The sequence below is a fragment of the Perognathus longimembris genome, chromosome 2 (genome assembly GCF_023159225.1).
Source record: "Perognathus longimembris pacificus isolate PPM17 chromosome 2, ASM2315922v1, whole genome shotgun sequence".
Classification (NCBI taxonomy): Eukaryota; Metazoa; Chordata; class Mammalia; order Rodentia; family Heteromyidae; genus Perognathus; species Perognathus longimembris.
In genome coordinates, this window is record NC_063162.1 from 37,670,974 (window position 1) to 37,685,441 (window position 14,468).

Sequence of the window (14,468 nt, forward strand, 5' to 3'; positions counted from 1 at the left end):
ACGCCTTCGCGCGAGGGCGGGCGGGCGTAGTGGTGGTGGTGGTGATGGTAGTATTGGAAAGGCCGCCTCGCGCCAGGCAGTGGGCGCGTGCCCCGGCGCGCGCGCGCGTGCGCGCCTCCGTCCTCACGTTTCGCGTGCGCCGCGTCCCCTCCCCTTCGAGAGCGCGCGCCACCCGCCCTCGCGCCGGGTCCCGCTCGGTGTCTCAGGGAGCCGCACACTCCGCGGAGCTCCAGTCACGGCGGTCGCCTCAGCCGCGGCTTCCCACAGCCCGGAGGCTCAGCTTCGGCGCCCCACGCCGCCCGCCGCGTCCCAGGCCTCCCCTTTTCCCCTCGGCCACTCCCCCCCCATTCCCTTTCCCGCCCTTCTCACCCAACTGGGCCCGCCGAGGGAGCCTGGGTTCGAAGCAGGCGGGCTGGAGTCGGGGCTTGGAAAGATGGAGGTGCCGCGCCTGGATCATGCCCTCAGCAGCCCCACCAGCCCCTGCGAGGAGGTGATCAAGAATCTCAGCCTGGAGGCCATTCAGCTGTGCGACCGGGACGGTAAGAGCGGCTGGGACCCGCCGCGAGGACTGGGGCCGAGCTCGCGCGCCCAGGCGCCGCGGCCGCTTGGGCCCCCGCCGACGCCATCCGTTCGGGGCTCCAGGGTCTTTTGTTGTTCCCCTCCCCACCTTCCGAGTGCGAGTAAGTGCAGGGTTCCCACCGTCCGCCCCTCACCCCAGAAACAAAAGAAGCCCCCCGGGAGGGCGAGGGGGCGGGCACCTTGGGGCGGAAAGTCGCGGTCGCCCGCGGCGCCCTCTCCGCCTTCGCCCGCCCGGCCGCCCAGCCCAGGCGAGGGCGCCCTGCGCCGTGGACCCGGCGTGGTGCCCGGCTTTGCCGCAGTCCGGATTTCCTGGGTCTCTGGCACCAAAGGGGAAAGGCCACCCTCCCCCCACCCCCCATCACCATCATCATCACCACCTCCGCTACCACTAGCACCACCACACCGGGTGATTCTAGTCCCCACTCCCACCACCGCACAATCTAGTTAGCTTCCGCTGACTGGAAACTTGCCGGTCCACCTTGCCCAGTCCCTGCACTCCCCACGTTTAACAAGTCTTTTTATCCTCCCTAACCCGGGTGAGCCCGACAGCTCCTTTATCCGGCCAGAGGGCAGAAAAACTGCATTTCAGCACCAAGGACAGACACTAGCTTCCGCGATTCCAGGCTTGTGATTCAGACAAATTAATAATAGTAATAACAATTCTGCAAAGGAATTGGCCCAATCTATCTGCTGTAATCCCGAATATGTGGCCAGTACGTACCATTGTGCATTGATGGATATTGTGTGGTGTATTCTATTGTTAAAGTTGGCAGGCTCCAAAGACAGCAAATTGGAGCGCTAAAGGCAGAAGCTTACTGCTGTGTGCAGTGTTGGGGATAGGGATGTTGGACTACTTGGAGAATCAGCGCTATTTAGTAATGCGGAATAAAACTTCATTTGTAAAGAAGTAATCTGATTACTAATGGGTTGGCCAAGTAATTATAAAATTCTTGTACGATAAAAAGAAAAACAACTCACATGTTGGCAAAAAGACCTTGAACACTTCTGGCTATAAATGAAAGTAGCCTTTAATTGCATATATATGTAGGGATTGTAAAGTATTTTTAACAGAAGTTATGTAGAGAGATCAAGATACTCAGATCATAAAATTTATTTGTGTAATGCAAACAGGGAGTAGAGGTCTTGTTTTCAAAGTCATTTATGTGGCAATAACTTGTTTAGGCATTGGTATTCAGTAATTTGCGTCAAACAAGCATCACTTTTTTGTTTATTAATAAAATTACTTATGGTTGTTAATATACATTTATATTTAGTGGTTTTAAAACTCAAATTCAAACTCTGAAAGTAAGAGACTTTAATATCTGAAACAGGTGTACTCTGATGTAATATTTTTGCAAAGGCTGCTTGTATTTTTTTCATCCATATAATATATTATGGTCGTGGTAGTAGAAAGAGCATATATTTACAACATCTAAATCATTTTTTTATGTATAAGCTTGCCTAGTTAGACTGAACATTGTAATATTCTACATAGGCATTTTGATTTTAATTTTTTCTTCCATAAGATGGGGTTTTTTGTAAAGTTGCCATTTTAATTTCAGATATTTTTGCTTTCTTAAATTAGTTTGAGACAAAAACTAATGAAAGTAGTTTTTAAAATTTACTTCAATGATTAATCAAAAGCTCATTCTTAAAGTAATAGGAAACAGGTAATTTTGTCCCCCAGAATCCAATAATCTTAGTATTTAGGGGAAATATAGATTGGTGGGGGAGATTAAATAAGCTTTACAAAGAGTTTTTGTCGAATGCAAAAATTAATGTGTCATTTACTGTGATCACTTCTGCCAATATAGTAGCTGTTTTATTTTGGTGATACTATTTAATTCTTTCTGTTCACCTGAATCCCACAAAATGAACAAATTATGTAACATGTAGTGGGAGAGGTTTGTTGACAATAAGCAGAGCTCTAGAAATTACTGGTTGCAGACCTCTTGATTTAACAGACTAATTCGATTTTATTTTGTAAAGTAGCTTATACTGATGAAGAGTTGAGTCTTCAATTACAAAATGTGTAAAAATTTGGAAAAGTGGTATAGAGAGGTTACTCTAAGCTTAACTTTGTTACTTTAACTTACAGGTCAATCAAAGCATGAAGTTGGCTTCAGAGGAATAATTGAGAGGGGGTAAAATAGTTGTTTTTACAGAACAATGTTACATTAACTTTGTCAACCAGACCTTCTTTAGCATCATTTTATAGTAATTTTCAGCCAAATAATACTTACTCCATTCACTTCTTTCACTTTGGTCCCTCTCAGGTCCCATTATTTTACTTCATTGTTTAATAAATAGCACAGGAAGGCAAGGATGTAGCAATGTATGTGGTAGAAGATATGTGCTGTGGTACATAGTAAGAGCTGTATTTCCATTGTATGATCACAGAAGTGTGTTTGTCTTGTTTGCTCTTTGCTTCTCTCAGCTTTATTCTACTGTTTGGTAGTGAAAAGAGTAAGAGAAATCATTTCTTTGATGTTTAATAGGGGAAAAATAACTGTGATTGTTAAATATAGATTCCTATTACTCTGTGTTGCAAATTTTGTAGTGTTTTGCATATTTTATGAACTGAAGGCTATAGATGTTAATTGAACATAACTTTAATGTATTCTTGCTGTCCTCTTGATTTTGCTTGTTGCTTATTATTTTCCTTTAGATTGATGTGATATTTACATTACCATCAATTCATAACATTTGTTTAATTTTGTCAAAATATTTAATTGTCGTGAAAGAACATAAGAGTTCAACTCATTATATAATTGTATTTTTAATTGAGCAAGAGGGTTCTTATAAGTTTTATCTCATACATAGTCTTCCTTAGGCATGTGTACTTTTTTTTGCTAGTAAATGGGCCTTATTCAGGGATTAGTTACTTGTAGGTCAAAATGAGAAGTCTGGGTTTCTACTAGGAATCCTTGGGAAGATGAATTATAAATAGCAGGGGTTTTTAGTAACCCTACTGCAAGTAGATTATTCCTACTATACTGTGTTAATGTGTATACTCAAGTTAAATATATGATGTACTTTTATAATAACTTTTCAAGAAATTGAAGGGGAAAAAAAGCATTTTTTCATCCATTTCTAGTTTCTTTGTGTAGATGCCTAAGTGCTTACTGACCTGTGACAAGAAAAATAACTACCCATTCCCTGAATCCTATGTTCTCTTTATCTTTTTCAGCAAAGTACGTGTGAATGTGTGTTATGTGTATGAGAGAACGAGGGATTCTTTGTGTTAAAAAATAAAGTATTATTTACATGTTGTCATACACCCTTGTTACATAGTAAGGTAGAAAATACAAAATTAAATTATTTTGTAATATTCATACCACTTCAAGGCTTTAATAATTATTTCTATGAGTAGGACATTTTGTGGCTGCCGGATATGATTTATGGATTTTATAATGCTAGTTCAGTGAAGGAAAACATTTTAAAGAAATTATATAAACTGACAGGTTCCATGTCTTTGTCTTTAATGATAGATTTGAGGTGAAAATGCTTTCTATCTTGCACATTTAAAAAATAGATTTTTTTAGATGAAGACTTTTTCATATCTATTTAAATTACAAATCAGTTGGGGGCCTCCTTGTTTATACTTTTATTTATTTATTTATTGGGTGCTAGTCCTAGGGCTTGAATTCATGGCCTGGGCACAGTCCCTGAGTTTTTTTCTCAATGTTAGCATTCTTACCACTTTAGCTACAGCTTTACTTTCTGAGTTTTTTGGCAAGGAGGGGGTCATTGGAGATAAGACTCTCTGAGACTCTTATTTCTAGGCTGGCTTCAAAGCCATTAACCTCAGTTCTCAGCCTCCTGAGTAGCTAGAATTAAGCATGAGCCCCTGGTGTCCAGCTCTTATGTATGCTTATTGATGTGTGAATTAAGCAAATTAACTATGGAATATAAATTACCCAAATACTTAGCAGCACAGTGCCATATTGGATAATTCCTAATAACATTTCCTGAAAGAAACAGTATCTACTTTTACTTTTTTTCTTTTTTGGTGCTGGTTCTGCAGCGTGAACTCAGCCTGGGAACTGTCCCTGAGCATCTTTACTCAAGGCTGGTGTTCTACTACTTGACCCACAATTTCACTTCCAGCTTTTTGACCCACAGCTTCACTTCCAGCTTTTTTTTGGGGGGTGGGGGGGCCTAATTGGAGTTAAAAGTCTTATGGACTTTCCTGTCTGGGCTAACTATGAACCACTGTCCTCAGAGCTCAGACTCCTGAGTAACTAAGATTACAGGTGTGAGCCACTATCACCAGTCTCCACTTGTACTTTCAATGCCTATTACAAGAATGTAAGGTCATTGGCAAGCAATGTATGGCATAGTAATAATGGCATTTTAGATCAATTACTATTATTAGAATATTGACTAGATAGCTGTGTAACAGGCAAATTACTAAACCTGTTTTAGCCTGAAACTTTTTCATGTAAAATGGGTATGAGAATGTAAATCTTATGAGACTGTGAATTACTTATAAAATAGTTTTTATATCTCACATATCACAATTATTGGTTCAAATTAGTAATGATTACTTTGAATGGAATATTGCTCTTCATATGCTTTCTTAAGTTGGACCAGTGCTTGTTGTCCTGATGTTTGACAATATTTAGATTTTTGTTGTTTTATACAATTTCAGCTTTGTGTAATTAATAAATTGTGTCATGTCTATTTTACAAGTAATTGAAGAAAGTGTAAATTCTGAATCTTAAAAGAACAGCAAATTTGAAAAATCACAGTTGCAATATTTTTATCTGTTTCCTGTCACTAAAACAGTCAACCTTAGTTCTGACAATTCCTTTCAGCTTCTGATTCAAATCTACTGTGTGATGCCTTTCATATGTCTTGTGACCATGATGTCTATATTGAGTCAATATTTGCGTCATTGCTCTTCCTTATTCTTGTTTGAAGTATTTTTCTTTGTGATTTTCTAAGGATATGTCTGCTTTATGTCATGTGACTTCTGGATTCATTGATTATAAATATGTATGATTTTAAACAGACTGTAAATTTTCATTCGTGATCATAGAGCAAAAAAACTAAAGGAAATATTCAAAGAACTTGAAAACCATGAAATTAAACCACTTCGTATTCTTTTTTTTTTGGCCAGTCCTGGGCCTTGGACTCAGGGCCTGAGCACTGTCCCTGGCTTCTTCCCGCTCAAGGCTAGCACTCTGCCACTTGAGCCACAGCGCCGCTTCTGGCCGTTTTCTGTATATGTGGTGCTGGGGAATCGAACCTAGGGCCTCGTGTATCCGAGGCAGGCACTCTTGCCACTAGGCTATATCCCCAGCCCCACTTCGTATTCTTGATTGGGATTCTAATTCATTCCCAAGGAAGATGAAGTTGTTAGTGAAAGTCACATCAATGGGTATGTGATCAGACTCCCTCCAGTGGCAAAAGAACTGATGTGTCATAAGTAGTTAAACTGGCAACTTGCTATGCTGCCCAGGTAGGCTGGTTAGAAACTCACTCACTATAGAGCTTCATTTATACAACTTCCCAGTTACTTGGTTTTTAACTCTACCAATATATTTTTCTCATTTAGGCCCAGACCTGATATACTTTTTCTCTAACTCATATGAACATACTTTCTGACTTAATTTTATATTTTGGGTTTCAGTGATAACATCAGCTATATTACTTAATGCAGTAAGAATAGCCCTAGCTTCTGCGTCTCCTCCGCTCTTATAATTTTTGTGTTGTAGAATGTGCTTCTTTCTTGGGTTTATTTTCCATCATATTACATAGCTTGAGTTTATTTTCTATCATATTACATATCTCTGTAGGAATTTTACCTACTCTAAAATGTACATTTTATTTATTAACTGTTCAAAATATCTTATTACCAGACAGTAGTTAAACTTTTTCTAAGCAGAGTATATTTTATGTAAACACATATATTTGAAGTAAAATCAGTCTTTTAGAAGACTTCCAGCAAAAGTATTGAGAAGTAGAGTTTAGAAAGAAAAAATAGGTTGAAAAATAGAGATTGTCCTCTGTAATGACAGTGGTATAAAATAAACTCACAAGTGACTACTGGTCTTCGAAAAAGAGTTCTAGAATGGAGAGAAAATGCCTCATAGAAATATATGTGTTACCAAGGAGACTAGAACTGAAGTGGAAAGGGAAAGGTTAGGATTTGAGTTGAGGTGAGTTTCAGAGTAGTCTACAATCAGTCTTGTTTGTATCTTACAACCTTGGAGGAAAAGAGTGAACACATACAGGGTAAGACTAACTTTGCCCCAGAGATGAAATAAATCTATAATACAGGTTTGTTAAAAATGTAAAGAGTAGCTGGGTGCCAGTGGCTCAAACCTGCAATCCTAGCTACTCAAGAGGCTGAGATCTGAAGATCGTAGTTCGAAGCTGGCCAGGGCAGAAAAGTCCTCATGACCCTTTTTTTAAAAATGCAATTTTATTGTCAAGGTGATATACAGAGGGGTTACAGTTATATATGTAAGATAGTGAGTATATTTCTTGTCAAACTTGTTCCTCCTGAGACTCTTTAGTTAACTACTCAGAAACTGGAATTAAGGGGTAGAGCTCTAGTCTTGAACACAAAGAGGTTCAGGGACACGCCCAGGCCATGAGTTCAAGACCCACAACAGACAAAAAACAAAAACAGAGAGCCCTGTATTTTGTAACTGTTGTAATGGTGTGAACTGCACAAGGAATATTTACTTTTGGAATTGTAGTTATCACTTATCATAAAAACTTGAGCCAAATTTGTGGCTCATTCAAAAGCTACTCTGGGGATTTTTACATGCATACTATTTTGTTTTGGCAGCTTCTGTAAATAAATCTGTCTTTTTGTTTTCTACAGCTTGTGGGAGTGTTATCTAATAATACTGTGAAAAGCTTATAGCTTCCTAAGACATATGTCACTAAAGTCAATATGAAAAAGATTTTTCAATATACTTTAGTTCTTTGAAAAATGGTATACCATCTTCCATGAACCTGAATGCTGACAAATTTCTTAGTCTTTAAAATTTTTTTAAACAGGCATCAGAACTAATGACTAATACCAACAATAAACTAATTTTGAGTGTCATGTTATAGGTTCCATTTTAGGATTATATATGTAGACTAGAACTCAACATTTTATAATCATTTGGCCACATCCACAAGTCTGCTGTCTATTTTCATAGTTAAAAAATTATTGGAACATAATCATACCTATTTATTTACATATTATCTGTAGTTACTATCTTGTCACAACTAGTGGTGACAATACTACATAGTTCATGAACCTCAAAATACTTATGGTTTGGCCTTTTATTGAAAAAATACGTTTTAGTGACACCTAATACAAAATACTTAGACTATGAGTTAAACCCTCTTGACAGGAATAACAATATTGAAAACAGTGTTTCTGAAAGAAAATTGCTTTTATACGTTACTAGTTTTGAGACTATGCAGGTCATGCAGAGAACTAAGGACAACAGAATAATATTCCATGAAGTAAGTTAGTTCCATATGGGGTTAGTCCAGCGTAGGTGGCTTTCTAGGATATTGTCTGAGGCAGTGAGATAAACAAGGCCTAATTTTACCTTGAAGTCTGTCCTTCATATAAATTCAGAAAGAAATGGTATTTTTCAGTCAAGAGTGGTGGTACAACCATGTATCTCAGGATAAAGGAGGTAGAAACAAGAGGATCACAAACTCAAGGTCATGCTATTCAGTATAGTAAGGGGAAAAGAAACAAATTTTACTTATGCACAGGTATTTTCAGGTACAGTTATAAGGCTATTAATAGATATGTTTTAAAATGCCAGAGATGATATGGACTCTGAGAAAATGTAAAGTTATACTAATGTATAGTGCAAAAATGTATATAGGTATCATATCATTGCTTCTAAATCAAACTGTCATTTGATTTAAAGTCAACGTCTAATTCATCTTTCTGTTGTTCATATTCTATCTCAAATTCTTTGTAGTAAAAAAAGTTTCCTGTGATTGATACTTAATAAAATACAAGGAAAGTATTAAAAATTAAATTGAAGATAAAGATTTGAATAGACATTAAAATCAGCTAAATTCCCTTAAAAGTTTCAAAATAATTCTTTTTTTTTCTCTTCTTTATTGTCAAAGTATAGTACAGAGGGGTTACAGTTTCATATGTAAGGCAAGTACATTTCTTTTTTTTTTTTTTTTTCCCCTCAAATTTTTATTATCAAACTGACGTTTAAAATCTTTTTTTTTTTTTTTTTTTTTGGCCAGTCCTGGGCCTTGGACTCAGGGCCTGAGCACTGTCCCTGGCTTCTTCCCGCTCAAGGCTAGCACTCTGCCACTTGAGCCACAGCGCTGCTTCTGGCCGTTTTCTGTATATGTGGTGCTGGGGAATCGAACCTAGGGCCTCGTGTATCCGAGGCAGGCACTCTTGCCACTAGGCTATATCCCCAGCCCAGGCAAGTACATTTCTTATCCAACTTGTTACTTCCTCCCTCATTTTTCCACCATCTTTCCCCTCCCCTTTTCTTCTCCCCGCCATGAGTTGTACAGTTGGTTTAAACCAAATGGTTTTGGAATGGTTTGTCTTTTTATCCTTTGTCTCTCCATTTTGGTATTCCCTTTACTTTCCCTAGTTCTAATACACATATATACAGTATCCAGGGTACTAAGACCAGATACAGTGATAACATCTCTTTCTGGACTAGTAGTGTACAAATCTTCACTTGAAGCTAGAGAACAAGTGCCATTTTGTTCTCACTTGATGATTCATTTATAGGTACTAACCTTAACATTCTCTATTTACTTGTATACTTACGTGCTATTTTTGTTTGTATGTGTACATACATTCTATCTTTAAGGTCCTTACTCAGAACAGCAAGAACAGAGAGCCTAAAAGTAACTTGGATCCTACAATCAAAATATTTAAAAAAATCCAATTTATTTGGGGAGAAAATGCATTTAAACATTTAAATATATTAATTTATATTAAGGAGTTTAAAGGAAAAAAGGTGGTTTATCTGTCTTGAGCTTGGGAAACAACATTTTTCTGGATATTAAAAGCAAAATAAAAACTCAGCAGAAGTAGAAGAAGAAAATAATTGGTAGAGGTAAGAGCACATCAATAGTCACAAAATCATGTATGTTCTGGGTATACATAATTGATATTACTGATGGAAAAATGTGTGCCTGGTAGGAAATAAGGCCAAAAGCTAATTAGGACTACTTATTCTATGGTTAGGAATATAGATTTCAAATGCTCTAATTTGAAGAAAATCTTTATTTGAGATTTTTTTCAGAAGTCTATTTAAACAAGTAAAAAATAGCATTTCATTAGTGCTTATTTATCCTGTAATTCTAAACTTAATTTTAAGCATTTTTTAAATAAGTGACTGAGTGGTATAATTGAGTTATATTAGCAGTTATGCTTGATATTAGTTGTTTTATATCAGCCTTAATGTCCACTTTTGTTTCTTTAATTTATGATTATTTATTTTTGATATTTCATATTATTTTTGTGTCACTACCAGGGCTTGGACCTAGGGCCTTGAGCTTTTACTACTAGGCTTTTGTGTTCAAGGTTGGCACTCTACCACTTGAGCCACACCGCCACCTCATGCTTTCTGCTACTTAATGTGCGATAAGAGTCAGGAACTTTTCAGCCAGGACTAGCTTGAAACCTTGATCCTCAGTTATCAACCTCATTAGTAGCTAAGATTATGGGCATGAGCCACCATTTCCTGGCTTCTATTTTATCTTTATTGAATTAGGTGTATAGAGCTGTGGTTTGTCTTTTTAAAAATAAATAATAGCAAACTGACTTTAAACTCATTTTTTCTTCTCTGAATAATATTCAGAAAAATTGATCCATAGTTGATAAGAAGTAGTAAGATTCTGTGTTGTGTGTCTCTCTCCTTTTCCTTTTTTTTCAGAAGTAAATGTTATTTTTGGAAGGAAGTAATAAAATGAATTTACTGCTTACTTTTTTTTATTCTTTCATAATAAAGTGGTATATCCTGTGACAGAGATATCTCCTGAAACCTCACTTTTAAAAAGTCATCCTTTTGTGCTGATATTTATTAAAATATTAGACAATTAAGTTTATTTTACATTCATGATGAATCTTTTTGTTGCCTGTCGTTTCAGTTGATCCTATTCTTTTATTTTTTTAATTAATTAATTAATTTATTTATTGCCGAAGTGTTGTACAGGGGTTACAGTTTCATCTGTAAGGCAGTGAGTACATTTCTTATCAGATTTGTTACCTCCTCCCTCATTTTTCTCCCACCTTCTCCCCTCCACTGTTCCTTCCCCCTTCTTCAGAGTTGTATAGTTGGTTTACTGAATATTGTCTTGTAAGTATTACTGTTGAATTGGTTGGCCTTTTACCCTTTGTCTCTCCATTTTGATGTTCCCCTTCCCTTCCCTAGTTCCGATAAACATATACAATACCCAGGGTACCAAAATCAGTTACAGGGCATGAGGGGTAAAACCATGGGAAAGAAAGAAAAAGGCCTAATTTCACATGGTACATTGAAAATAACAACAATGATAAACCACTTATTTCCATAACTTGGAGTTCATTTTGCTTAGCATCATCTTATATGTTCATATGTACATAGCTATTGAGCTATTGTGATCGTTTGCTAGGACTATTCTAGATATGTACTAATTGTTACCAGTGAACAAAATCATAGACTATGTTCCTTTGTGTCTGGCTCACTTCACTTAGTATGATTTTTTTCCATCTTTCATTTCCTTATGAAATGAGGCAATGCCATTTTTTTCTGATAGAAGCATAGAATTCCGCTTTCTTTCTTTCTTTTTTTTTTTTTTTTTTTTGGGCCTTGGACTCAGGGCCTGAGCACTGTCCCTGGCTTCTTCCCGCTCAAGGCTAGCACTCTGCCACTTGAGCCACAGCGCCGCTTCTGGCCGTTTTCTGTATATGTGGTGCTGGGGAATCGAACCTAGGGCCTCGTGTATCCGAGGCAGGCACTCTTGCCACTAGGCTATATCCCCAGCCCGAATTCCGCTTTCTTGATCCATTCATCTACTGAGGGGCTTCTGGCTTGGTTCCATATTTTAGCAATAGTAAATTGTGTTGCGATGAACATACTTATACTGATAGCTTTAGTGTGGTCTTGCTTGTAATCCTTTGGGTAAATGCCCAAACGGGGTTGCTGGGTCATATTGGAGGTGTGTGTGTATAGTCTTTTGAGGAACCTCCACACTTCTTTCCAGAGTGGTTGAAAAAGTTTACACTCCCACCAACATTGTAGTAGTGTTCCCTTTTGGCCACATCCCACCAGCATCATGATGAATCTTTAAGGTCCAATTTTTTACTGTAACTTATTTGCATTTATAAAGTTAGTAGTATTGTGACCACTTTATCAAATTGAACTTCTTTAGTTTATTAAAAAGCTAAATACAACAGTTTACCTAAAATTATTTATTTGAAAATTGTTATAAACAATTTTAATTCTTAAGAATATTTTTTAAGTAGTTGTTTGTCTTTTTTTACCCTGTGTCTCTCAAATTTGGTATTCCCTTTCAATTTTCTGCATCCAATACCAGTAACAACTACAAAAGCAATACTTGCAAAACTGTTTGGTGTAAGTGAACTGAACACCTGGGGGGGGGGAGGGAAAGGGGGAGGAGGGAAGGGGGGTATGAGGGACAAGGTAACAAACAGTACAAGAAATTTATCCAATGCCTAATGTATGAAACTGTAACCTCTCTGTACATCAGTTTGATAATAAAAATTTGGAAAAAAAATATTTTTTAAGTGATGTCTTGCTTCAGATCCTCAGCTGGTGAATTTTCAAAATTTCTATCCATAACATACTGTTATCTCAGGAACCCAAACAATTATTTTGAAATACCGTAATATCTATTCTTCACTAATGTCCAATTAAATTATATATTACCTTTGGCAGCAGATTTTATAGGAACTAACACTATTGTGAAAATTTAGTTGATTGTATGGAAAATTTTGATCATACGTTCAAATTTTCTTCTACTGAATATTGTTTCACTACTTTAAATTTACCAGTTTACATAAAAGCAAATGAAAAAAACTGCTATAGTTCATATTCCCATTCAGTTAAATAAAACAGATGTTCTATGATTTTTAACATTTGAATTAATAAGCTCTATATAGTGAATAATTTTTGAGTTCTCTTAATTTTTGGAGAACAAGGCATACCATTCTTTTTTTTTTTTTATCAGTAGTAGGGTTTCAACTCATAGAGATATCACTTGCTAGGAAGGTAACTTAATTTGGACCATGCTTCAAGGTCTTTTGCTTTATTTTCCAGTCAGGGCCTACATTTTTTTTCCCCTATGCCAGCTTGAACTGCAGCCTTCTTGCCATGCCTACCTAGGAACTATATTTACTTGTATCATTTGCAGGTGACGGTTAAAGTTTTACACTGATATAATATGTTAGCTTACAAATTTTATAAATTGAGTCATACTCTCTATAGTTCAATATCATACTCTGTATATGATTCAATATATAAGTTTTGCTTAATAATTGGCCGAATAATTTAGAATGTGTAGTAAGGCCTTCAAATGCATTTTAATTCAAGTGTTGTATGTTTTAGAAAAAAAACTGAAAATCCTCCAGTTCCCTTTTTTAATTAATGCAAAGTAATCCTTAGAACTAGGAAAGTGAAAGGGAATGCCAAAGTCGAGAGACACAGGATAAAAAGACAAACGACTACAAAGGCAATGCTTGCAAAACTGTTTGGTGTAAACCAACTGAACAACTCATAGAGGAAGAGGGAAAGGGGGAGGGGGAAGGGGGTAATGCAGGAGGAGGTAACAAACAGTACAAGAAATGTATCCAATGCCTAACATATGAAACTGTAACCTCTCTGTACATCACTTGGACAATAAAAAAAAAAAGAAAAAAAAAAGAAAGCTAGTCATGTCATTCACTGGCTTTTCAACCATGTTATTGATAATTATAAGTTGTTCATGCTAATTATTCATTCTCTAATATTTACTTTTTGCCTCTTAGTCTAGCCTTATTTCTCATTATTCCTCTTACCTTTTCTAACCCATATTGTTTGAAAGTTTGGGAATGTTTATAGAAAACTGTTTAAGTGCTAGCTTTGTGTGTTAGGTTAACTGAGGGATGATAAGGAATAGTTTTGAAAAAAACTGGGCATAAAGCATTATAAGATAGGGGACAGGCCAGTCACTGGCAGCTTACATGGGTAATCTTAGTTACTCTGGAGGCTGAGATCTGAAGATTGCTGTTGGAAACCAACCATGGCAGGAAAGACTGTGAGACTCTGATCTCCAATTAAATTAAGAAGCCAGAGGTGGAGCTGTAGCTGAGATGGTAGAGGACAAGCCTTGAGCAAAAAAGCTCAGGGACAGATTAACATGAGAAAAGCATGCCTATTTAGTTGATATACATTTTATATGACATGATGCTTTCAGAAATGAAAAAACTTCAATGGACGTTGATTTATATTATGCTAAGTCTGATGAAGAAATGGGTACTTGTGGAGTAATGTGTGATTGGATAAAGGAATAGGATAGCATCTTTTTAAACCGGTAACTTATCAACACTTGTTTGTTCAGATTCTCCTCTATTCCCTTTGTCTTTAGACCAAAAAAAGACTTTTTTTTTCCTTTCAGATACACGGAAGATTTCTTGGGAATGAGAGTTTAGGATCTACTTTAAAGGCACAGCAGAATTCTTCTCATGTCCTGTTTCAGGGAGAAAAGGGTTGTTTCAACTGTTTTTCTCTTGCCAAGATTCCATATATGAGGGGAGCATATCTTAAACCTTATTAGGAAAGTCATATGAGAATTGACTAGTAAACACATACCTGTTACCATGCAATTTGTGGTAGTCTGTAAAAAGACTGCTGTTGGAGTGGTAAAGATGGAACTAAATTCTATTG

General features: G+C 37.1%; 1 protein-coding gene across 1 annotated transcript in view; it reads left to right on the forward strand.

Annotated features, from left to right (window-relative positions):
* Window positions 1-119: 119 nt before the first annotated feature.
* Window positions 120-14,468, forward strand: part of Phyhipl (phytanoyl-CoA 2-hydroxylase interacting protein like) — a 33,458-nt gene continuing 19,109 nt past the window's right edge. The window contains exon 1 of the mRNA XM_048338816.1: window positions 120-539. Within this exon, the coding sequence (XP_048194773.1) occupies window positions 434-539 (106 nt within the window). The 5' untranslated portion in view covers window positions 120-433. The remainder of the gene's footprint in view (window positions 540-14,468) is intronic.